General features: G+C 40.8%; 1 protein-coding gene across 1 annotated transcript in view; it reads left to right on the top strand.

Annotated features, from left to right (window-relative positions):
- Positions 1–2,432: 2,432 nt before the first annotated feature.
- CLIP1 (CAP-Gly domain containing linker protein 1) overlaps positions 2,433–24,548 on the top strand; it is a 72,852-nt gene continuing 50,736 nt past the window's right edge. The window contains exons 1-3 of the mRNA XM_086761918.1: positions 2,433–2,461; positions 15,076–15,277; positions 15,773–16,344. Of these exons, the coding sequence (XP_086618044.1) occupies positions 15,178–15,277; positions 15,773–16,344 (672 nt within the window). The 5' untranslated portion in view covers positions 2,433–2,461; positions 15,076–15,177. The remainder of the gene's footprint in view (positions 2,462–15,075; positions 15,278–15,772; positions 16,345–24,548) is intronic.

Below are 24,548 nucleotides of genomic sequence, written 5' to 3'. Positions count from 1 at the left end.
TGAAGAGAACAATTTTAATTCCAAAGTAGGCCTTATACTTGTGGCCAGGATGCCAGTAGTTATGTCAGCATCCAGCAATTCCTGTTTTCACCGAGTTATGAAAACATCTGTATATTATATGTTGACTGATTTGATCATGCAGTTCAGAAAAGAGAGCCACTAGTACTGGAATCCCAAGATAGTCTGGCTTTCAGTCATATCTAGTCCTTTATAGTAGCATGATTTATAGTACCAGCATATTTTTTATAATGATTGCTACAAATTGGATGTGAACATACTAGATGTTCTTGTTGTCACAGTCCGCATACACTCGTACACAGAAGCTACGTCAGCCATTTCTAATTGGGATGAACTTAAGCTACTGTTGCTCTAAAGATGCTTTTTCATGGTTTTAAGGTTGATACTGGTTGAATGATGGATAACTAACTTCCTTGCTTCCTACAAGATTACTTTGATCTTGAAGCTATGATTCTGTTCACTAGGAAATTACATGAAAAACTAATGGCACATTCACTTTATAGATAGAAGCTTTTGATTTATGGAACACCATTCTCAATTCTTGCTTTAGTAACAGGACACTACTGGTTTTAGCCTTGCAAGGGAGTAAAGAAAGCTACTTACACATATGAACCATATTTATCTATTATTTCACCAATTATTTACTGCATGCACTTTACTACAAGTTCTACAAGAACAGCGCAAAGTTGCAACTCTTAGTTTCTACCTTCAAGAGCAACCCAACTTCTAGCTGCCGTGCTCTGTACTAGATAATCAGTCTAATACTACTTAAGATAATTTTAATGTTGTGCATTGAACTGCATTCCCTTGAAATCTAACTACATGGTAACATATTAACTGTGAGCCAAAAAAAAATCATATTAATGAAGGAAAATAATGGAAAATTATACACTTGGAGGAAAACCCATTCTATATTAGCATCAGATCAATACAGAAAGCTCAAATCCACAACACTAGAAACAAGCACAAAGGTTCACAACTGTAGCTCTCGAGCCAGAGCCACAGCAAGTGTTCTGTGTGGTTAGCCTGACTCTAGTTTTTACGCTAATTGCAATTTTTGTGTTAAGGATTATTTCCATAGCTAGGGGATGCAGAGTCAATTTTTTTTTTTGTTTTAAACAATCATTTGCTGTCTCTGTGTTTCTAAATAGAATCTAATATTTAAAGCCTGAAGTCCTTATTCAGCAAAACTTTTATCAAATTTTGCAGGGAGAAAGAAGGCTGGCTGTGCATGGATTCGAGTATCTGTTTCAACATCTAATGGCCACGGTAAGAGATTCTATTTAACATGTAGGAAGTGAAATTCTAACAAACATTGCTAAATGCTGAGCTAGTTGAAACCTATTATTTGGGGGACTGCGTCACACCATTTTGTGCTTTACCACGCTGGATTAGTGCCAAAGAATGAAGCCAAAATGAAACACAAATTGCAATCAGTCTCCAGTAATGGAACTGCTTTCTCATCACCCTTTTGTTCGAATAGTATCATGCAGAAACTAAATGATCTATGAGACTGCACACTGAGGTTTGCTTTGTGATGAATTCAGCAGTTATGGGCTTTGGCTGAGCTCTGTTGCCTCTTTGTAAGAGGTAAAGAAGTGAAGCAGAGCTGTTTGATTCAGTCCTGAAAATCCGTATTAAATTGTTGATGATGGTGTTGGAGCTACCGCCACAGCTGTGTAAACTTTAGCAGTGGGATAACACCAGCTTCTAATGTGTTGCTTGATAAACAGAAAGAAAAATAAAATATTCAGTACTTTAGAGAAAGAACGATAAATTTCAGGACAAAAGGAAAATGGAGACAAGAAGCAGACAGTAAAGTTACTCATCCCCTAAGAGCTATCTGCTTCACACCGCCCTTGTCTCTTATCCCCCCACCTTTCCCCCCGCTCCTGTTCACGCCCGCCTGCTGCCGCAGCGCCTTCCCCCAGCGGTCAGCGCTGCCCGTGCTCGGGCCCCCTCCCCGCTGCGGGGCCGAGGACCCGCACCCAGCCACGTCCGCTCTCCACCAGCTCCCCGCAGGCTGCCGGGACGGGCGGCTCCCCCCAGGCCTGGCCCTCCCCGCGGCGACTGGCTGCCCGGGAAGGCAGGCTTAGACCGAGCAGAGCCCGGCGGCGGGCACCCGGGCTGCCCCGGGGCGAACAAAGCAGGGGGGAGACAAAGGGAAAAGGAGGCGAGGAGGGGGCGAAGAGAGAACGCGGGGGAGCGGGAGCGAGGAAGGGGCGCGGAGGGAGGCGCGGTTCCCGCTGCTGCAGTCTCCGCCTCGTGCTGCCGCGTCCCCGGCCGGGCGCAGACGTTGTCCGCCCGCCCCGCCCCTTGCGAGCCGGGGAGGCGCCGCCGCCGCTGCAGAGGGGGAGGAGGAAGAAGAGGAGGAGGAGGAGGAGGTGGCGGTGGCGGCAGCCGCAGCAGGAGCTGCGGCGGCGCGGAGCCGAAGGCGGCAGCGGTGAGGCCGCTGGTGGGGCCCGCGCGGGGAGGGCCATGGGGCCTCCGCTTCCCGTCCGGGCGCCGCGCTGTGCCCGCGCCGGGCTGCGGAGCGGAGGCGGCGGGCGGTGAGGGGACGGGGGGCGGCGGTGGCTGTGGGGTGCTGGAGGACCTCGGGCTGAGGGACCCGGTGTGGGGCTGCGGGGCGGAGGGCGGTGGGCAGCGCTGGAGGGGCGATGCTGGGTGGGGCGAGGCCCCGGGAGGCGGGGCGGGCGTCCACCCCCCGCGGGAGCTCTTAGCCCACGCCACACGTGCCCGCGCTTCCTCGCCGGCCTGCCGGGGCCGCGGTGACAGCAGCCGGTTTGGCTGGTTCCGGAGCCCTGTGCTCGGGCTTGCCGGGCTCATTCCGCTCTCCCGTGGCTTCATCTCCTCTCCCTCTGCCGCCGTGGCCCCGGTTGGACGGGGCTGGCTGCCCGTCGGGCTCTGTAAACTCGGAGGCTGGTGGGGAGAGCGGGGTCGGCTGTGGCAAGGTACGAGGCACAGCATCCCGAGTGGGCTGGGGTCCTCCCGCATCTCGTCTCCCACCGTGCAGAGCCCTTGGGTGTTTTAGTGGTTCGTGAGGAGCAGGCAGGGACGTGAGGGTCTTGGATGCGCTTTCCACTCGAGTCTTACCCTTAGAAGATGTAGCACTGTGCTTAGTTACTGGTGGCTTGAGTGGGTCATTCTGGAGGGAAGGGGTTTTACTATCTCATGATAAAGCTGACCTGCAGTTCTCAGCATCCCACGCTTCCATGCTGATACGTTACCTGTGAATGATCTGGCATGTAACTTACCATGTCGTGTGTTTATTTTATATCTGCTCCCCGTGCTTGTGTCGTCTTCAAAGCGACTCATTTGCAGGTGAGCTGCTCCTGCATGGCCCCACAGTTCCAGGTGGCTCAGCCAGAGCTGATTGCCATCTTACAGCCAGCGTTAGACCCGTGGGATCCCCAGGCAAAGGCTTTGCTCCAGGCCCCGCCGGCTTTCCGCTGTATCACTGGAGCTGCTACCTAAGGCCGTTCAGCGTTCTCTTTTCTGTGCCTCAGCAGTCATGGGGCGCAAGGTAGTTGTTGCTGTTACTCACATGTTAATGTGGCTCCTGCTGCATTTCAATCAGGAGTTAGTTTTCCCTTTCACTATAACATCTCTTTATGTATGTGTTTCAAATAATGAAAAAAAAAGCCAACGCCACAAAAATATCTTCCAAAACATACTCTGGGGAAGAAGGTTTAGTTTGTGACTGTCTATGTTCATGATTAAAAATATGTAAAAATATGACCGTGAAATGAAGACTCTTTCCTCCCCACCCCTTCACTTGCTTACCCAGTGTGCTGAATGGGTGGGGTTCTATGGAAGTTCACAGGTTGCTCTGAGATCTTTGAGCAGAAAGATTTTAAAACATGTGATATCCATATTAATATGTAGGAAGAAGAAAGAAAAGAGGTACAAAAGAGGAAATGCCTTTATGCCTGCTGCTTTGTGAAGGATTTTATTTAAAGAACAGAAATATGCATGTAACTCTAAAACTAGCCATGTCAGAGAGTGATTTTTCTTGAGTGTGTGTCTGTGTTCACCTGCTACAACATGTAACAAGATAGCAAATTAGATACTGAGGAGGAAAAGTAAATAACTTCCCCCCCTCCCCACCCCAACGGCAAGGTATCTTAGCCTAAGGAATGTATAACTGTTAGGTACAAAACTTCTTCATTTACATTCTGAATGTAGAATGACTGAAAAAAATGTGCAGAGGATTAGTAGTTCTTGGTTTAAAATGACAGGATTTCAGGGTTTTCTGCCTGGCCAGTCCTTATACATGCTAGAAGATTTTCTGTCTTTGCTGAAGTGCATTAAAGCTTTGTGTGTAGTGAAGGCAGAACGATGTGTTGGCTGAAGCAGAAAAGCTTAGAAATGTGACTTCAAATATCTGTATGTTTAGGGATCAAGACAGATACTTTATTTGAAAAAAAATAAAAGAGTTTTATGTAATATGTATGGTTTATTTTAAAGAGGAGATCTCAGCTTTCTAGTGAGGGGCAAAAAATTATCTGTCTGGTATCCTCAACAGGGAGCTGTACTGTAGGAAATGAACAATTATGTTTCTCATGTGATTATACTGTAGGAAGGAACAGTGCCCCTATATACTGATTGCTATGACTTTGTAGAGCTCCTGTGGATTTCCTGTCTGAGCTATAGGCTGTACGTGTTTACCATCTTCTGAATGTGAATATCCAGGACAGCCTTTATTTACCTGGCTTGAGCAGACTGGATAATTCCTTTAGTGTTCCTCCTTTTAGCCCTGTTGAAAGTTTTTTTTGGGAGTGACTGAGAATATTTCAAAATAGATCTTCCTTGAAAATAGAGTGATCTATCTTGCCAATATGGTTTTTCAAAACTGCTTTTCTTTCTCTCTCTAAAACATTCAGGTCAAATGTTGACTCTGTATGTTGAATGTGAGTTTTCTAATGTTTGAACATGATGACCACGAATGAATGCAGCTCTTGTTTAATCTTTTGGCATTCCTTAGGACTACTGGCTCTGCTGGCATGTATACAAAGTAATGCACTGGAGTCCTTATTGGACTGGCATGTTTAGAAGTGCCTCAGATGGATGGTGTTTTGTTATTTAATGAAAGGCAATTATATACTGCATTAGCTGTAATCTCAGCTGCCCTCAGCTAGATGCCAGTTTCTGCTGGAGCAACCATTTCGTTCTTGACCAGCAGGACTGAAGCCAATTCTGTCAGCAGCGTGGTCCTTGATGATTTCAAACATCTACTAATACGTCTGTGCTTGTCCAGGTGTCTGTCCTCTACCTGCATTTATTTTTTTGCAGAGTAGTGTTGCACTCGCGTGACAAATAGTGGTACAGCGAACCCTTAGAAATACCCACAAATCTGCTATCTAGCTCCTGCTCTTCAAAAGGCTGGAAAGGATTTAGAAGATGTATGTAAGATCAGACTGTACAAGTTTCTGCACCCGCTTAACTGTTTTCCACCTGGAATGTCTCATCAATTGTTGTACAGACTCAGACAGGAGACTTTGGGGTGAATAGTGCTTTCAGTCTACTGTTTCACACAGAAACACCATTAAAAGCTATTCCATCTTCCTGATCTTTATATTCTTACTGCCTATATATTTTTTCTTATTTTGAGGAGAAATTGCAAGACAAAGAGAGAAACTTGGTATTTGATAGAGTTGGATTATCTGACACTCTCATTCCACTTCTCTGCTTGGCATGGCATCCACTCAATCACAGCAGTATTTATTGAAGTTCTGTATTTGTACTTGTGCTTTATTATATGCCAGCCGTGTAGCAGTCATGGTGCTAATTTAAAAGGCTAAGAACATGGAGAGCTAAATAGGGATTGCTGACTTGATATTTTCAAAGAGTGTGAAACAGTTACAGTTTCAGCCAAGTCTATCAAAATTAACTTCTTACTATAAAAAGCAGCATGTTTGTTTCAGCTGTTTCGGTTGAATTCTATTAGGGAGAAGCCCTGTGTCTTGGTTTATGTGCATCTGCTTTTGAGGCTGACAGGAGATATTTTCCTTCTCAAACTTTTGTTTAAACTTTAGATGTCAAATAACTTGAACTTGATGCTCTACTGTTCCAAAATTGTAATTGTTATTGTGGACTGAGTGCATTTACTGAGATAGTTAAAGTGTATTATCATCAGAGGTCAGTAAGGACAGTCAAACCAGTTCCTCTTCTTGCTATCAAAATGGAGGGCTTTGGGGAAAGGCAAGAATTTCCTTGAAAAGTAGGAATAGTAGTAAGTATTGACAGAAGAGGTGGCAATTTACTTTCTCAGGTGAAAACTTTCTTTACTTCTCAATCCTTGACTCATTCTGTAGAGAATGATGTGTGCTTAGGAGGATCATGTGCGTTCTGATCTTTTAATAGACTATAGCAGTGACGTTTTTATAATGCATGTGTACAGTGGCAACTTGAAGTGTTAGAGTTCACATCATATTTTCTGTCTTTTTTTTTTTTTTCAAGGTTTTTAACAGTTATCAGCTCTTCCTTATTAATTAAAGATGTGAATCTTTTTAAAAAACGTGAACAGGCTGTGTTTAGAAATAGCAACATGGATTGAGAAAAAATTACTCACAAATTACTAGCCCAAAATAGTTTTTACTGTTACAGACATCCTCTCTTACTTGTGCGTCATGTTCAACAGACTAAGTCTTTGTGTTTCAATGGTATATAATTTTTTTTTTTTTTACCGAGGATCTCGAGGCATTCAGGAATCTGAATGAGCATAGCAAGTTGTAAAATGATAAGATGAGGTCACTTAAAATATCCTTGATGCGGAATTAAAATCCATAAGCAGAGCAGAAGCTTTAATGAATGATCTTCCTCATAGCTTTGCTGTAATATCTGACTGATGTTTGAGGTCCTAAGCCTCTTACTATCTTTGATCTTATTCATCTTGTTCTTAGTACAGTTTCTTATTTATAGGAATTTACCCTGCCTTTTCCCTTTCCCAAGCATACGCAGAGAGAATCCTGTTTATCCAGTTTGCAGAGAATATCCTGCACTTTCCGAGGGAGAAAAACAGCCATGTGTCTTATTTAGCAACTTAGCAATATCACTAAAACCCTCTAATTTTCAGTGGATTTACATCTCATAATATTATTCAAATTTTATATTATCTCCAAACATACTGCTAACCTGCTGCTACCAAGTGTATTGATGGCAGTACGTTGGTTTTTCCATTTTGCTTCAGAAATTAGTTGATCTGATCTAAAGTAATTGGGAGAAACTCAAGACTACTTGAACACAAGTCTCCTTCCTACACTTTGCCCTACTTCTTGTGAGAATATAATATTTGTTTTGAGAAATCTCCTGCCTTTTAATTTATTTAGTTAAAATTACCCAGCACGTTCAAAATCAAAGGAGGAATAGAGATTTGTATGCAGGCCTGGCTGCCATAAAAGCCCTGATGCTGCAAGATAATCTAAAAGTCTTTGGTCCTGAATACGCTATGGATCTGTGAACTGACACAACAAACAGTGAGTGTCATCTCCATGGTACAGAAGTACAGCATCTGCTATCTGTCCCAGTTAAGAAACAACTCTGAGGTTGCTGGTTGAGCTCTAGAATAGCCACGTCCTTAATGAGGGACAGCATTGTGGGGCGCTTGGATTGATTCCCAGACAACAAATGTTGTTCTGCCCCAGTCCCTCTAACTGTGTGAGAAAGTAGGAATGTCTTCTGTGCTCTTAAGGAAACAGATTCACTCTTTGAAGTTACAGAAAACCAGTAGCTATTTATGGGGATGTCCTTATACTGTGATGTGATGGTGCTTGATAGCGGGATGAGTGGTGACAAGGCGTAGTGTTTGCATTACAGCGTTGCAACTGTTCTGAATATCCTCTGGCTGCCTTTGTTTCACTGAACGTACTACTTGTTTCAGACTAAGTAATGTTTACCTAAACAAATGCACTCTAAAAGAGAGTTGAAAGATTTTTGCAGGATCTCCGCTAGTGATCATATAGATATGATTCAGTTTGAGTAATTTGTCAGCCACTCTTTGTTTCAAGTTCTGTTCATCAAGTCAGTGACACGGGCAGAAGAGCTGTGTCATACCAGTGGGCATACTTCCCAACTTGTTACAAGCTTTTGGTTTGGTATTTTTATGATTGCAAAAGTAAACTGTATTTTGAGTTAGACTAAAGACATACTAAAACTTGCACGCAACAGTAATTTCCTGGCGTAGTCCTGGTAGTGACTTTGAAAGCACTTCAGAAGAGCAAACGACTGCTTTCATTCCGTTAATTTAATAGTTATGCCTAGTTAAAATAAAGAGATGCACTTCTTCAAGAATCTGTGCCTTATAAAAATTGTATTTATATTAAGAAGACAGTATGCAAAACTGAAGCTTTGTGCTTTATGTAGGTGGAGTGTTTGCCTTTGTGAAGGGTATACCTCTCTAGAATTTATCTGGTGGTTATGTTGGATTGGGCTGGAATGAGTTGAAGTAGAATGTTGTAGAAAGAATGATCCTATACAAACGTTCTTGCTTATCTTCTTGTTAAATTTTTATTTCCTATACCAGTATCTGCAAACAACAGATCTGAGAGAAAAGTCTGGATTCCTCTTATTTTTTTTTTTTCCACCTGATCAGCTGAGTTTTAAATGCAGATTTTTTTTTTTTTCCCCATACCTTTAAAAGTGAGGTACAAACCACTGGTTTGATAGGCACATAAGCCAAATAAATATGATCTGATGGGACTTAGCATGATAAACATTGAATTAAATGACGCATATTATTTTGGTGTCTTTTCTTATGGTAGCGATGTACCTGAAGAATATATTTAGAACATTGTATTAGTTGATTAATTGACATCGAAATCCATGGTTTCTCGGAGACAAAATCATAGCGGTCATGTTTTTAAATGCTCTCTTTCTTCCAATTGCTATCTGTTCAATAAGTAATCAAATGTAGACTCCAAAATGCCAACCCTTATTCTACTGAAATCTTACAAGTCTTAATTCTGTGTATTTTCTGTTTATATATAAATTCTTCCTTCAATTCTGTTCATTTCAACTTAAATGATACCTGAAGATGCCTCTGTAATCCCACACTCTCTAATCGCTGAACAGTAGAGTTAAATTCTTGAGCAACATTCAGATAATCAACTTAGTTTAACAGTGACTACTACAGAGGCTGTTCCATCAGTACCATAATAATTTGCTCTTGGTGACTTGCTTTGTTATCAAATGACTTGCTACGTGGCTGAACTTGCTACTCATTCAGTAAATGCTTTGGAGCTGACAAAACGTGCTGAATTTGCTCTAAGTCATGAGCATTAGGTTCAGAGAGAAGTTCACGTACCGTTTCAGTAACTGGCTTCAGTGGCTAAATGCGAAGAGACCTTGATGTGAATTCATAGCTCAAAGTGGTTGTATTTAAGTAGTAAATGACTAGGAATACGAAGCGCGCTGCATCAGTACAAGAGAAGTTTTGAAAAGTTAACGCATGAAGGCTTCCAAATCTGTCTTTTTGGTTTAACTACTTGTCGTTGTTACAAAGCGAACTTTGAAGCTTAGTGTGACATTTACAATGGATATTGTGTGCAGCGGAATTACTTCATTGTAAATGTAATCCACAGCTTGCAAAATGGTGATTCAGTCTTTTTGGTTGCCCAGTGTGAAGTATCTCCAGTAGACCCAGAATGCAGCAGAGGGAGGCATCGTGATCAGGAAGACTGTTGTTCCAGGATACGGCTCATCTCCCTCAGTCTGGGTGTGCTGACATTGCAATTTTCCAAAACATAAGAAACCTGGCTGCATAATATGTAGTTAGTGGAGGACTATACTTGTATTACTCCTTGGAAACAAAAGAACATGGTAGCCACAGGAGATCTGTTCAGGAAGGGTGTCTGAGCCTGTCTGCCCTCTGCAATTTACACCTCTGCTATGTCCACCTCATCCAGAATTGTTTCAGTAAGGATGTTGGTGGGTATGTCCCAGTCTGGTCAGTTTGTGGGTCTGCTGAGGATGAGTTAACCTCATTCCTATCTGAACCTTTCAGAAGTTGTTCTCTGTGATCTGGCATATTCTTGCACAGGGAGAAATATTCTTAAAGAGCTAGCAAGAAGCAAATAGCAGTGCAATGCAAAGGCATTTATTTTGTTCAGAGCCAAAATGCAGTTGTATTTTTAAATTGTGTGTGAATTTCAAAGGCCTATAAATTCAATTAAAGTCATTATTTTAAGTGCTTTTGGGAAAAAAAAAAAAAAAAAAACCAAAAAACCAAACATGTATTCACTTTTTACAGAAATGTAATACCAGCCCAGGAGACCACAAACTCAGCTTTTAGAGCTGTAATAAGAATCAGATCTGAATCATACAGAAGATGCTGTAACGCTTTAAAGTTTTAAGATTGCAATAATGTTTGGAGTTGTAAGCAGTTAACTGTGAATGGTCAGAGCTCTTGGAGTAACTCAGGCACCAGAAGAGAAAACTGCAGGTTTAAAATCCAAGTTACTTTCTAGAAACCATTGTAAGGATGTTTGAGGAATGATTCACAAGCCCGTGAAAGCTTGGCAGTAGTGGTACGAACATCAATAGTATGAAACAGATATTTAAGAAATGCTGTTCAGGCTGGTTTTTCAAGCATAGGGCTTCATGTGGTGAGTTTGGTTTTCTCTCAGGAAAATGACGTTACCAGATTGTGGTGGTCTTTCAAATATATCACTTTTCTACAGAAGGGATTTTCTGATTTACACGTTCAGAAGAAGTGCTCTCTTTTTTTTGAGCTTAGAAATGTGTTGGCCTAACAGTATTTAGTCTCTTAATAGTGTTCACTAAGTTTAATATAAATCTTTTTGATTTGAAATGTTTTTAAGAACTTGGGCATGACTGATAGCGCATGATCATGGATTTAAAAAATAATTTCACTTTATTATACAAAAAACCCCACAAAAGTAGTGTTCCAGCCTCAAAGAACACTGTACAGAGTCAGACTGCATGTGTCTGCACGCAGAAGACGGAGATTATGCAGTCTGTTTTGAGTCCATTCAAACATTCTGCTGCTTTATTCTGGAATGTCCTCTTTGTTTCCATCCCAAATGGGCAGGCAACTTGCTTTTCTCCGTGGAAACACTGCATCTGTTCCATGGTAGTCTCAAGTAGTGATGTTAACAAATGTTTCTTCCTTAAATTACCAAGTCATTGTTTCAAATGTTTTATCAGCTGGAACGTTCTACATCTGATGTTGGCACTGCCTCTCCTGAGGAAGGAGAGTCTCGTGGTGGCAGCATGCTTGTCAGACGTCAACTAAGCTTAAAGAACTATCAGTATTGTTATATTCTTGTCGTGACTATAGGGTTCTTAAGTGGCGATGCTTAACTTTTTTTTCCACTTTCTTATCTGTGTTTTCTTTGTGGAGTACTAGTTGTTGAAAATACAGTCTTGAAAGAAACAGTGGTGGACAGCTGCTTGCTTTCTACTATAGGAATTCCTTTTTTTTTGACAGTTGGAAAATATTCTGCTTTTTTTCATTCAGGGTTGTGTCACTACATGTTGCTTATTTCTTTTTAATCTGAACCTGCCCACAGAATTAATATATATTATCAGATTAGGAGGATTTATTTTCTTACGCCAGTGGTTCTCAACTTGTTGCTTATGGATGGCTTTGATCCTTGCACTGCTTCAAGGTCTGTAAAAGGCAAATAAGAAGAATAAGCATATTATTAATCAGCTGATAGGGCCAATGCAAAGATTCATGTCTGCATTTGAAAATGTGCAGTAGTCAGCAGACTCAAAAAATTGCAGTTCATTCAAGAATGTAACACATTCTCATATTGTATGGAATCATGTATTTCCCAGTTATGGCACAAGTGTAAGGCTTGTGTTTAAAATATATTTTTATTTTCCTTTTCTTTTATGCCAGTTACGGTATTGGTAGAACTTGTGGCTTTCTGAACACGTTAGTAGTATATATTATCAGACTGGGCATTTCCTTTGGTTCCTGATATGATCTTTTGAGAAAGTTACAGTTAATGTTATTGCCTGTTGGTTATAAAGATTATTTTTTTGGGAAAGCTGAGACAGATTAAAGGAAGGAGAGAGAACAAATCGAGACAAGTAGCTAGCTGCTCTCTCATGAGAACTAAAATGAGGTAATTGACATCTGGAGCCTGTTAGGAAATGCTGAAGTGCAAAATGCTTAAAATGACTTGATGCAAATTTATGTGCTTTCAGTGTTTTATGAACTCTATTAGGAAATGGTACTATGAAGGTCCTGTCTTTTTTTTGTTTTTAAGACTGAAAGTTGCATTTTCACTATTGCAGTAAGGCGGTAATTTACTAAAATATGTTGCCTATATTTTAGCAGTTTGTTGAATTAAGCTACGGTTTCAGTAACTCTGAAACCAGGGCACAGGGGATTGTGTTACTTCTGGCCTAGCTGAAGGCCTGTATATCGAGAAAAGCAAATGACACAGCAGATATATAACCCATGACTGGAGAGCAGGATTAAAATATGAATGAGTACCCCGAGCCAAGAAATGCAGTATTAGACCATTCGAACTTTCTGTTGAGAAGAGGTTTGTTAAACATCTATTAATAAACAATTATTTTAAATCATCAAAAATGTAATTTTGAGAGGTAATTTAGTGTTCGGCTTTTTTTAATATAGCTATCCTTGCACAGTAGAGATGATTACTACCTGTGTGGTGCTGGAATGCTCTTTGGGTTAAAAAAAGAGGTAGTAGATGGAGAAGAATGGCAGAATACTGTAAGACAGCTTCTAGCTTCCTGGTTTTAGGAGGGATCCTTTCTTAAGGAGGACTTGTGTTTGGCCCAAATGAGGCTGTTGAATTTCCATAAATTTGGTGTTTGGCACTGCCAAAGAAGGCTGTGAACTGAAAAGAATTGACCTTGACACTTCTTGCATTTCTATATTTGTACCAAATCCTTCTTCATTATGTACAATTTTTCTGTTCCATGGATTTTGACAGGTTGAGGAAAGTAATGGAAGCATGCATGTGGAGGTCCTGGCATTGGACGGGCAGGAACAGGGCCTGCAGAGTGAGGTAGCAAGTGTAAAAGAGAGAAAAGGAAGGCTTTTCAGGCCCTTGGTATGTAAGAGTGAAGTGCAGTTTCACAAGATTTGTAAAACAAAACGTGAAGAAATATGATGCACTCAGATTTAGCGGGGAGGGTAGATATGTAGTAGGAGGAGAAAAAAAATGCATCAGTGTTCCTGCTGTGTCCAAAGTGACATCTTATGTGATCCTCTGGTTCTTCTGCTGTATAACTGTATGTCTCTCAGTTCTTTCACGGCTGTCATATTTCATGCTTATCCTTCTGCTTTAATTTTTAGAGAGCTAACTCTGCGTTCATGTTCATGAACATGAAAGCACTCACTTAAGAATTAACAGTAAACTGGCATACGTCTTGCAAAAACAGTGACTACTGAAGAGAAAAATGTCTCCATAACTCTGCAGATGGGTGGATGACATACTTCTGGCAATGCTGGAAAAAATGCTCGGCGATCGTCACTTCAGAGTTTTCACGGAGCATAACTTAAATTGTAGGCAAACATCATACAGCCAAGGTGGTTATTAATGCTTTTTAAAGTATAACATTTCTGCAGACTTCTTAGTAAGTGACTTGAATTTGGCATAGCCAATATTGAAATAGCAGAAGAAATGTTTCACTTTGTTATTTAGGTTTATCACTGTACCTGATACTTTATTTTATTCACAGTGAATTGATTTTTAGAAGAAATAATGTGCTGGCTATTAATAATACATGGGGGATAAAACTTACACTGATACGTAAAAGACGTGGCTGGCTTGTCTCTTTAGTCTTCCTTCCTGCAGCACAGCAATCTCTCCTTCACTAGTGCGTGTTTTGCCTTTGAACGTACTGTGTGCCCAGTGTGCGCACCTGGGTGCTGCTAATAATGGTTTTGAGAACTCTGCAATCGGCCAGCTTTCTGCCCGTGCGTGTGTACGGATTGGTGCCAAAATGCTGAGTAAAGGGCAGGACTGAGACCTGTGTTACAGTTCTTGTTTGTTTGTCATGTTCTGAGCAAACAGGCTATTGCTACATGGCTGTTTCCTTTTTTTTTCCTTTTTCCCCCTTCAGGTGTTTGTTTACATGTGTGCTTTTTTTTTTTTTTTTTTTTAAAGTGAGCATATCTGTTCTGTCAGTGCCTTTTATAAAAGCTTAGCAAATAGCCAAGCTCTGTTCATGCAGAACAGTTTGTTTTTGAAGATGGTGGGGAGACCAGACACCTTACAGTTTGGCTTTGGATTCACTTTATAGAAAAACAAAAATAATATTTTTTTCATTATAGATGAAAGAGCCTTTCTAAAGCTTTTGTAATCAAAGGAAGATGCCTTCTGTGGCAAAACCCCCGTGACATAGTTCCCTGAAAAGCTTATAGCTGGCTTCCAAGTCAGAGGAGGGCTCTATCCTAGCAACGCAGGGAAGAGTCCCTCCTCCTCTTTCCAGAGGAGCGTAGCTGGGGCACTGCGCTGGGGACTGCGAGCCAGTGTATCTTGTGATCTGAAAGATCATGTACAGCTGAGGTGGGTGTTTACTTTTTCGTTGTCATCATCTAAGTATGTTGATTAATTCTAGTTTTTCAGTTCCAATCTCTCTTAAAAACGTCGTTCTTTTTATCCTGAAATGCCTAGTTCTCTTGATTTCTCTTGCAGTTAGCTCTCTAGTCTCAAGTTGTTTTTGCTGGGATATTGCAACACTTCAAAAATGTGAGTGAAAACAGCTGGGTGCGCAGAGTGGTTTTGTCTATGTGTAATGTCAGTAATGCTGTTAAGGGCTTTGTTTTTCTTTCTTAAAATAGCCTTTTGGTTTAAAGTGCGAGACAAATACAGCAGCATTCAGTAAAGTGAGTTATTTTGATGTTTTAGGCTCAGACTTGATGCCTTTTCATAGGGAATGGCCTTCAAAAGATGAGGAATTGGAAATGCTATCCTGGGAAATGCTTCTGGTTGTTACTGTAAAGCATCTTTTATCGTGCATTTCATACACAGACTATGTGTGTATTAAAAATTTATTCTGCAGGAGTTAAAAAACTGATTTTTGTTTTATGTCTGATATTTTTATCTACAGGTTTATTCCAGAGTTGGAAAAACCTGAATGATATATTTTATCCATGTTTGGAAAAAGATAGTTGCTACAGACAAAGAGGATTAACACTGGTATTGCACAAAGATGAGTATGTTAAAGCCAAGTGGACTTAAGGCTCCTTCAAAGACCATCAAGCATGGGATGTCTTCAACCTTGCTGAAGACACCTGCATCTGTTGCAGCGGGTAAGGAATATTTAAATATTATCTTAACTTTTTGCTTATTCATCTTCTAACAAGAAGTACCTTGAAAGCTATGAGTATACACTGTTTTTACTATTTACATCAAGGTATTTTTGCTTGTATTTCTGATCTAAAAAAATGATGTGTACAACATGCAAAAATTCTGAATTTACTAATTGGATGTGATGAAGCAGTTTTCTTTGAAGAAACCTTGTCATGATAAAAATGATTGGGTAGTTTTTGAGGTGAGATTTGTAATCTTTACAAGATTTTTACCAAAACCTACATTAAATACATTCAATGTCTCTGTCCTTAGATTTTGAATTATTATACTCCAGGGATTACAGTGTTTTCATAAGTAAGAAAATTTGTAATTGTGCTCTTGCTTTTAGAAATTATGCTTTTCCAAATGCTCGTTACATTGAAACTGAGTAATGATACTCTTTGGAATATGAGTGTATTTGATTCCTGTTGCTTTCTCATTGTGCTTGATTCCAGCTCCAGCAGAAAAAACAGCTCCCAGTGAAAAGACCTCCAGCACAACCACTGCAGATGCACATGAAGAGTTTGTGGATGATTTCAGAGTTGGGGAGCGTGTTTGGGTCAATGGAAATAAACCTGGCTTTATACAGTTCCTTGGTGAAACACAGTTTGCTCCAGGACAGTGGGCAGGGATTGTTCTAGATGAACCAATTGGTAAGAACGATGGCTCTGTGGCTGGAGTGCGCTATTTCCAGTGTGAACCCTTGAGGGGAATATTTACAAGACCATCAAAACTGACAAGAAAAGTGCTGTCAGAAGATGAAGCCAATGGTACACAGACAGCTCACGCTTCTAGAGCTACATCACCAACTTCCACATCAGCTGCTAGTATGGTGTCTTCGTCTGCTGCTGCACTTCCCCCTTCAGGAATTCCACAGAAAACGTCACCACTTGCTGCTAAGGAACATTCAACTCCTTCTCAGATCAGCAATCTGTCAAAAACTGCCAGTGAATCCATATCAAATCTCTCTGAAGCCGGATCACTAAAGAAAGGAGAAAGGGAGCTCAAAATTGGCGATCGAGTTCTGGTAAGATTCCCCTGCAGCCTCTGTATCTGCTTTTCATTGGTTGATAAATTGTAACTTCTGGTAATGTTCAAAACTTTTCTACTGTTTCCTTGGTCAAGGTAATGTAAATTTATGCTCTAGCTTTTCTTTTAATTGAGTGTCATCTGCAGACAAGCTCTTTGCATGCAGTTGGGAATACTGTAGGAAGATCTTTGCAGTACCAGGATAAAACGGTTAATGTGGCAGTTTTTAATCTATTATGTTTTGCCAGTGTTTAAAAAAATTACATTCAGTATTTAACAACATACTTGTAGCTTATCTTTCCATAACTTCGAGAACTACAGTAATGCTAAATAAAAAAACAAGCTTGTGAGATTTCCATGCAGCACTTTTGCCTTACTCAGGGCCACATCTTTAGAAAGCGAACAGTTTAATAATTGATTGTTCCCTGCGCGGTGATAGGCAGCGACAGAAGTAGTCACATAATGCCGCTGATTACCCAGGAATTACGTGTTCTGTTGGTGATGTGCCATGTTACTTGGCTGCCCTTCCTAAATTCAGAACAATAAATGCTTCTGCTGATGTATCATTTCACTTTTTTAAAAGGGAGTTAAATTTTGTTAGTTTAAACATTTTTTAAAAATAATTATGTTGTATACTTTTTAGATTTGGATCAATGTAATAGGGCATGCGTCATTGTTGATAACTGACTTGACAGACACCTACTAAGAAAAGTGAGAAACTTTGCCTTGAAACTCTAGCCTTTGCTTGAAAAGGCAGTAGAAAGCTGGTGGTATGTTATTTGTTATATTCTTTATTTAAAGGCTATATATGCAGCATTCAAATATAACCGGAATGATACTTGTATGTCCATGATCACTGTGACAGAGATCTGATTTTAGGTTTGAATTACTTGCGTGTCATTAAGCTGAATAATTGTCTTACTGTTGTGTTGATACAACCTCTTTTTATTTACAATATAATTTTAAAAATTTCCAGGAGGTATAAACAAGTACAGGAATGAATGCCCTGACATAGAAAACATGTCTAGGGTTACTGTAAGAACTTTGTGTAGAAAAAAATCTCATGAATTTTATTGTTTGTCCTGCACTGCTGCACCAGATAATGATTCTGCAGTGAAGGTGGATTGATATTGTAATTTTTATTTATTTTTTTTTTTACTTTATATTTAAAGGAAGAATTTCACTCCTCTTTCTGTGTAAAGAGAACTTAAAACACAGGGTGAAGTTGAAGAAAGTGTGAAGGAGACGAAGGTGAAATGAGGGCAAGTTTTGTCTGACAGCTGGAGTTGGGCTGAGATGTGTTTTCTTGGAGTGGCAATGGAAACAAAGATTTACCATTTATCCCTAGCTATTTCTGTCAGAGACTAGAGCCCTGTCGTCTTTCAATCAGCGTTCATTTTTTAACTGCTTGTTTGCCTTTTTCTCAAGGATATTTGTGAGATGTTCTGAGATGTCTTCTTTAGGTGGGAAAATTCTCTGATGCCTGTGAAGGCATCGCTCTAACTTTCCTGTACCTTGTTAGTGCAAATTATAGAAGCAGCATTCCTAACAATTTGGTAGTAATAAGGTCCCAAATTCTGCTTGTTAAATAGAACAGATAAAACTTAGTATTTAATCCTCCCTGCTTCCTCTGTTTGCCCTAAGCCTTCCTGTTGAATCATCAAATTGTCCTTTGAGGTTTTGGGGCAATTCCTAGCACAGCATGTCAGTGATGCATATTTGTAACTTATGTGCTAGGATAAGAGAGTGTACGCACAAGAATATGAATATTAAACGGACAGGATTCTTGCCTGCTGGTTTTTAGCACTTTTGGGGGACCTATGCTATTTTTTTGTAGTAGATCCCAGACTGTGCTGATGTCATGTCTAATAATAATTCAGATTTAAATATCTTAAATCCCCAGGTTAGGGCAAACAATAGTAAACTTGACTGAAGAATCCATTTTCTGTTAATTTTTTTTTTTTCTCTGCCACTGAACTCCCGTCCAGCACTATGGACTTGAGTTGAGGATTGAGCTTTTACTGAGTAATTGCTGGAATCTGTCCTCAGAGCCTACAGCTAGCACCGGTTGTTGTGAGAGACCTGCCTGTCACTTACTGCAGCGTACTTAGCCATTCCATCTTCATCAAAGGTACAAATGCAGCTGGACTGCTCCGTGTCATTTGTTTTTTATTTCTACTGACAGCAGTAACTTCTCAGTAATATGTTACGCAAGACGATGAGAGTCATGATGGAATTTATAAATCCCACTTCAGCACAGAATTTCCCCTCTAAGTGGTGACAATTTAGTGTCACAGCCATGAGACCTGCTCCAATCTGACTGTACCATTGCAGAACTCTAGCGACTAAATGCTGCTCACATTCGTCAGTTCTTGCCGCTTGGACTGGCTGCTATCAAACACTTTGTGAAGTAACAGCGATGCCGTGAGGACTATGGATATAATGGGGAACACAACTGCTGAGAATTGCATTTTGAAAATGGTGAGCCTACAGCAGTGCAGAATTGCAGTTCAGTGGAACAATGAATTCATGATAGCCAAAAGCTCATTTGGGAGTCTTATTAAAATACTTAATTGGAAAAGTATGCCCTCCAGGGCAAATTCGTAGATGCGTAAGGCGTAGCTTGTCAGCTAAGATTGTATTCTCGAATGGACTTCAGATGTGGCTCAACTTTGTTGATCTTCGTGTGTGATCTTAGGGTGTGGCGTGTTACGCTGGAGTATTTCAATCTGTTACATTTTTTCCTCTAACTTTGATTTTAAAATGTACTTCATAGGAGTTACTGTGAATTGATCAGTTCATTTTTGTTGTTGTTGGCAACTGGCTGATTCTGGATGATACCTCCAACAAAATCGTACAGCTTTTTGGTTTTTTTGGGTTTTTTTTTTTGTTTTTTTTGTTGTTGGTTTTTTTTTTTCCCCCCAATTTGGGTTATCAGGAGACAAGAGACCATTCTGACAACTCTTTAAATGCCAGAGAAATGCGTTTACCAATCCCAACTTGACTTTTTTTGCATTGCACAAAAGTAAATTTGACACATTTGTTGAACCTGAAATATTGGGTTCAAAGCATCTCAGGCTTGACAAACTGACGTTTCCCAACAGCTAAGCTTTGTTGGAACATTTTTCAGTTCCTACTGAGATGTTAGTACTATTCCTCTACCTGAAAGAGCTGTAAACTCTTCACAGTTGCTTCTGCGTTCTGTCACAGCAAACTACTGCACCAGATGTTCTTAGCCGTGGTGTTGGGACCACGTAGTTTGATTAATGGCTACATGTGCCAAGAAATCTTGAAAAGATGTTTAAAGCTGTAGAGCATGGTCTGGATAGTTTTGTGTAGATAGTAGATAAAAGCTTGTTTTCTTGTTCCTTTGATCTCTAGTTGTTTCACCAGTGTTTTGTGCACTTAAAGTTAGAATTACGTAATGCTACATGGTCCCATGTAGTGTCCTCCCCCCAAACTTCTATGGGAAAACTGATGTCTTAAAAAAATATATAGATTTAGGAATAAAGTAAGTTTCCAATGATATCCCTGATTTATTTGGATATGAAGACAGGTGCCCTGCAAGATCTTTCCTTAATTCAGATAGTGTTAGAAAGAATAGTATTTGCATACAAACTATATGTTTGGGGCACTCATTCAGATGCGTGTCAGAGAAAAGAAATTCCACTGCAAAAAACAAGTCGAGTTGTGAGGTGATCCTCTGTAAACTCTCAAATGCAGGCTTGCTTAGAGTTTCTTATGTGAGGTTGTGCTGAACAATGCGATAGATGTGGAGAAGAAAAGATGAGAAAGCAAGCAGGTCCGCTTTTTCAGCGGACAGAAAACATCTTTTTCCGAAATACCTTGTATATATTAAAAGTTTAATTAACATAAAACCAGACAGACAGTGCTTCGAGGTATGTGACGTGTTAACCGAGTTGTGTTTCTTTGGATGCCTACAGAAAAATACTTGCAGATTTGCTGCAAATCAGCTACAGCTTTTTCCTTTTTCCCCCTCAATTTGAAGAAGACATATTCCAGGCTGTTAAATTGAGATAAAAAATAGCTTGTGGTAGACATCGATGTCTGTAAGGGAAATGTAATAATCGTGGAGAAATTCACATTGGCCTGTTCTCTTAAAAGTTCTTCTCCTTGACGTTCTGGAGGAGTCAAAGGAAATCAAAAGATCAAAAGCAAATCAAACTACGTGAAGTGAATACATGAGCTGAGGTATTATACCCCAAAATAGATGTTCCAGTATAAAAAGAGGTTGATTTGTAAAAAAATCAATCAAAGTCCTTTAGATTTCTGTAGTTTGCTCTTTCTCAAAGGCGATTAGGTTAAAACGGCATGCAAGCCCTCTGCTGTCTTGGAAATTAAGAAGTCTGTCTCTCTCAAATCCCGGTATATCTGAGCCATATTCAGCAAGCATCTACTGATTTGCCTAGTGGACTTGAAGCTGAGCAGTGATTTTCCTTTCACTAATAAGTATTTGGAAATACTTCATGTTAAAATGTAGAAATGTTGAAAGTATAGGGAGATAAAGTACATATCAGAAACCACAGTTCTTTTAAATATGTAACTTCTTATTATTCAACTTTTCATTTGTTGCATTGATGTATAACTTTTTATTTGGTTTAGCTATATACATATTTTTTTTCCAGTAAGATTTATTGATGCAAGTGATTCAAATAGCTCTATATTAACCGTAATTTCCATTCTTCAGATAACATCTGAAGAATGTTCAGGAGTGTGGATCTGATTTAGTTGTTAGAGAGAGGACATTGACCCTGGGCAGCCTGATCTCGTGTTTGGGGATTGCTGTAAAGTCGAAAGTGTTGCTGTGGAAATCTGCGTTTCCGTCATTGCCCTTGTCCTGCCTTTACTGGGTTAATGACAGAGTGCAAGGCCTTCAACACAACTGTAGTTGATTTGCCTGCTAAAAATGAGGCTCCAGTTTCAGCGTTTTGAACCCAGTATGAATAAGAATTCCTGTGCAAAAAGTGATCCCTTCTTGTGCCCGTGGAAGTGGTGTTGCTCGGTACTAAACCAGATGGGGAAAGAGTAGCCGAAAACTATTTCGGAAAACAAATTACTTCCATGTTAAACCAGTTTCTTGCTTCCTGTGAGTTGCAGCCAGAGAACCTGTTTGCCCTGGTGTTGCGAACACTTATGATTTCTTAAGAGACCAATGCAAAGTTGATGTCGTGGTTTTGTTTAGTAAGGGGGGGCCTAAGGTGGTAGCTTCTGTAGGAAACTGCTAGAAGTCGCTCCCCTTTGTTCAGGGGACTTGGCCGGGCCTAGGGCGGACCCGCTGCTGGCCAAGGCCGAGCCGATTGGTAGCAGAATGTCCCGTGATAACGCCACTGCAATAATGTATTTAAGAATGGGAAAACAGAAAAAAAAGAGAGAGGAGAGAAGATGTGAAGAAGCTGAGCGGGGGCAGAGGCGCAGAGGGGGAGGCGCAGGCCTCATGGGCCTTGCAGGCCTCACCCTCTGGCCTCTCGCCGGGCAGCCGACTGGGCCCGACTCAGTCCAGCCTGGCTGCAAGAAGTGGAAAGGAGATGAGAAGTGAATAAGATGTAAAAAAAAAGATCCTGAGAGACATCTACCAGCCTGTTGTGAGGAACGGCTGCAGACGCCAAGGTCAGTTCAGAAGGAGGGGGAGGAGTAATGCGACTCCCAGCCAAGATTCCCCTGCAGCCTGTGGTGATGACCATGGTGGAGCAGGTTGTCCCCCTGCAGCCCATGGAGGTCCACGGAGGAGCAGAGATCCACTTGGAGCCCGTGAAGGACCCCATATCGGGGGAGGTGGATGCCTGAAGGCAGCTGTGGCCCATGGAGGGCCCGCTGGGACAGCTGTTCTGGAGAGACTGCACCCCGTGGAAGAGATGACCCACGCCAGAGCAGTTCCACGAAGGACTGTGGCCCGTGGGAGGGACCCCACGCTGGAGCAGGGGAGGAATGTGAGGAGTTCTTCCCCTCACCACGAAGCAGTGGCGTAAAACAACATATGATGAACTGACTGCAACCCCCATTCCCTCTTCCCCCCTGTGCCGCTTGCGGGGGGGGAAGGTAGTAGAGATAATGTTAAGCTTGGGAAGAGGGAGGGGTGGATGGAGGTTATCTTGTTCTCTGTCTCATTATCTTGCTGTTTGTAGTAATAAATGAATAGTTTTCCCCAAGTCGAGTCTGTTTTGCCCGTGACGGTAACTTTAAGGATTTCTCCCTGTCCTTATCTCAAACCTCGAGCCGTTTTTCCTTATATTTTCTCTCCTTGTTCTCTCGGAGGGTGGGGGGAGTGAGAGAGAGACTGCGTAGTCTGGTCCGATCAGGGCTGAACTACGACAAAACCAAACAAACAAAACCCTGTGAACTAACCAACCTAACAAACTCAATTTGTTGAAATAAAAGCGGGAAACCTGCTTTGTGTGACATCCGTGCCAGCTACCAAAGGTTGAAGCAGCTCTGAGAGCCTCTTAGGCTTTTTCCTGGAGGGACCAGATGCTGTGTTTTAAATAAATAAATAAAAATCTTATCAACCTAAGGGGCCTTAGCCTTCTCAAGGGATTAAAGTGCCTTCATTCATTTAACCAGTTACAGCTTCATCATGGTCTGCCAAATCTGATGCTTCTGGAGCTCAGCTGTAAAGCTGTAACTTGGGCCTCAGTCCATATGTTCACAAAAGGTTACAAACTAGATTTACAGGCATGTGCTGAGCTGGCCTTTTTGCAAAGTTATTCTCTATGCACGAGTAACATCTACTTTCTTTTACTGTCTGTTTTACACTGCTCGCTGAAGTTATTTTTTGCTTCGTTACTTCTTAGTAAGTTCTTTTGTGATGTAATGGGCAGAGACTGATAGGAGATTATTGTCAGATTTGTTTCCACCCATGTAACCTATCTCCAAGTAAACATGACGTAAGTCTGTCAACTGATTAAATTCCAGGGCTCTTAAAGGCAATGAAGGGGGAAAGAAACTTCACATGTAGCAAGGAGTTTCTCCTTTTAGAAATAATCCTGCATTGACCATGTGGTATTTTTAAGTTTTCTGTTTTCTGGTCTCTATGACATTCTGAGTAGAAAATGCACTTAGATTTTTACAGAGATTAAACTCAATAATAGTCAGTATTTAACTGTTAGAATAACCAATATGCCCTGGTGTTGTTACAATTAAAGCAACGCAAACGTATCTTGCCGTAATGCATGTAAGGTTAGGAAAGGAAGAAAAACTTGGAAGTTGAGAACGTGCAGTAATTTTGTGCTGTACGGGGCCTGTCCGCTCCTGAGCCTTGTTTATTGTGACTGCAGATGTGTCTCAGTGCTTAACTGCTCTGTCATGCTTCTGCTTTATCCTTAAGCTGAGTTGACTGTAAGGTATTTTGACGGCTCTGTCATGTTAAGTCAAGGATGAAAGTAATACTTACATTTATGTATGTCTGTTTAGACGTAGTATTTTAAATACTGTGAAGTATAATGTTTGCCAAGTGCTTGCTGCAGCATGAGATATATATGTGAGAATACGGCTGAAGGATAGAGGGTATCCAAAGGCTCGGTGTTTCATTATCTTTGTGATATTCTCTGTGCAAAATGAAGCTTTCTTTTAATGTTATATTTAAGCATTTTTTTCATTGTTACCTGTCTGCTCACATAATAAGGTGTTAAATTCATCTTATTGCAGGAAGGTGTGAGTCGTGCCTAACTGTGAGTCATTTTGTTTGGCACCTCCTTACTTAACTCAAGATTGCCTTGGAGTTACTGGGATATGACAGCAATAGGTGACCTGTCCACATGCTTTGTTAATAGTTTGTTCATGCAAGACCGATTTTTTTTTTTGGTGTGTGTGGGGACTCCCTGTCTCCCTTCCCCTCCCTCTGCCTTCCCAAGGGCAGCGATATCCAGGAACATGTTGTCCTTGCTCGTTTCAACACAGGATGGGCGAAAGAACAATTTATTTATTTACTTGTTTTAGTCTTGCCTTTGCTTTTTTTTTTATGGTGGCAAACTCACATGTGGCTTTTGTAGTATAATTGCTGTTAGTTTTTTGTGTTGCTTTCCTTGTGACTGAATGAGTTGATTGAATGAATTGAACCTCAGCAGCAGGTCATTATTAAACTGTTTTTCTTCTGGGCGTGAAGGGTTGTGTGATAGCACCGTGTCTGTGGGAGTGTCTTAACTGCACGTGAGCTCTTTTGCACACTTTGGCCATGCTTTTGAACTG

The sequence above is a fragment of the Chlamydotis macqueenii genome, chromosome 17 (assembly GCF_036417535.1).
Source record: "Chlamydotis macqueenii isolate bChlMac1 chromosome 17, bChlMac1.mat, whole genome shotgun sequence".
Taxonomy (NCBI): Eukaryota; Metazoa; Chordata; class Aves; order Otidiformes; family Otididae; genus Chlamydotis; species Chlamydotis macqueenii.
This window is presented reverse-complemented; position numbering and strand designations above follow the sequence as displayed.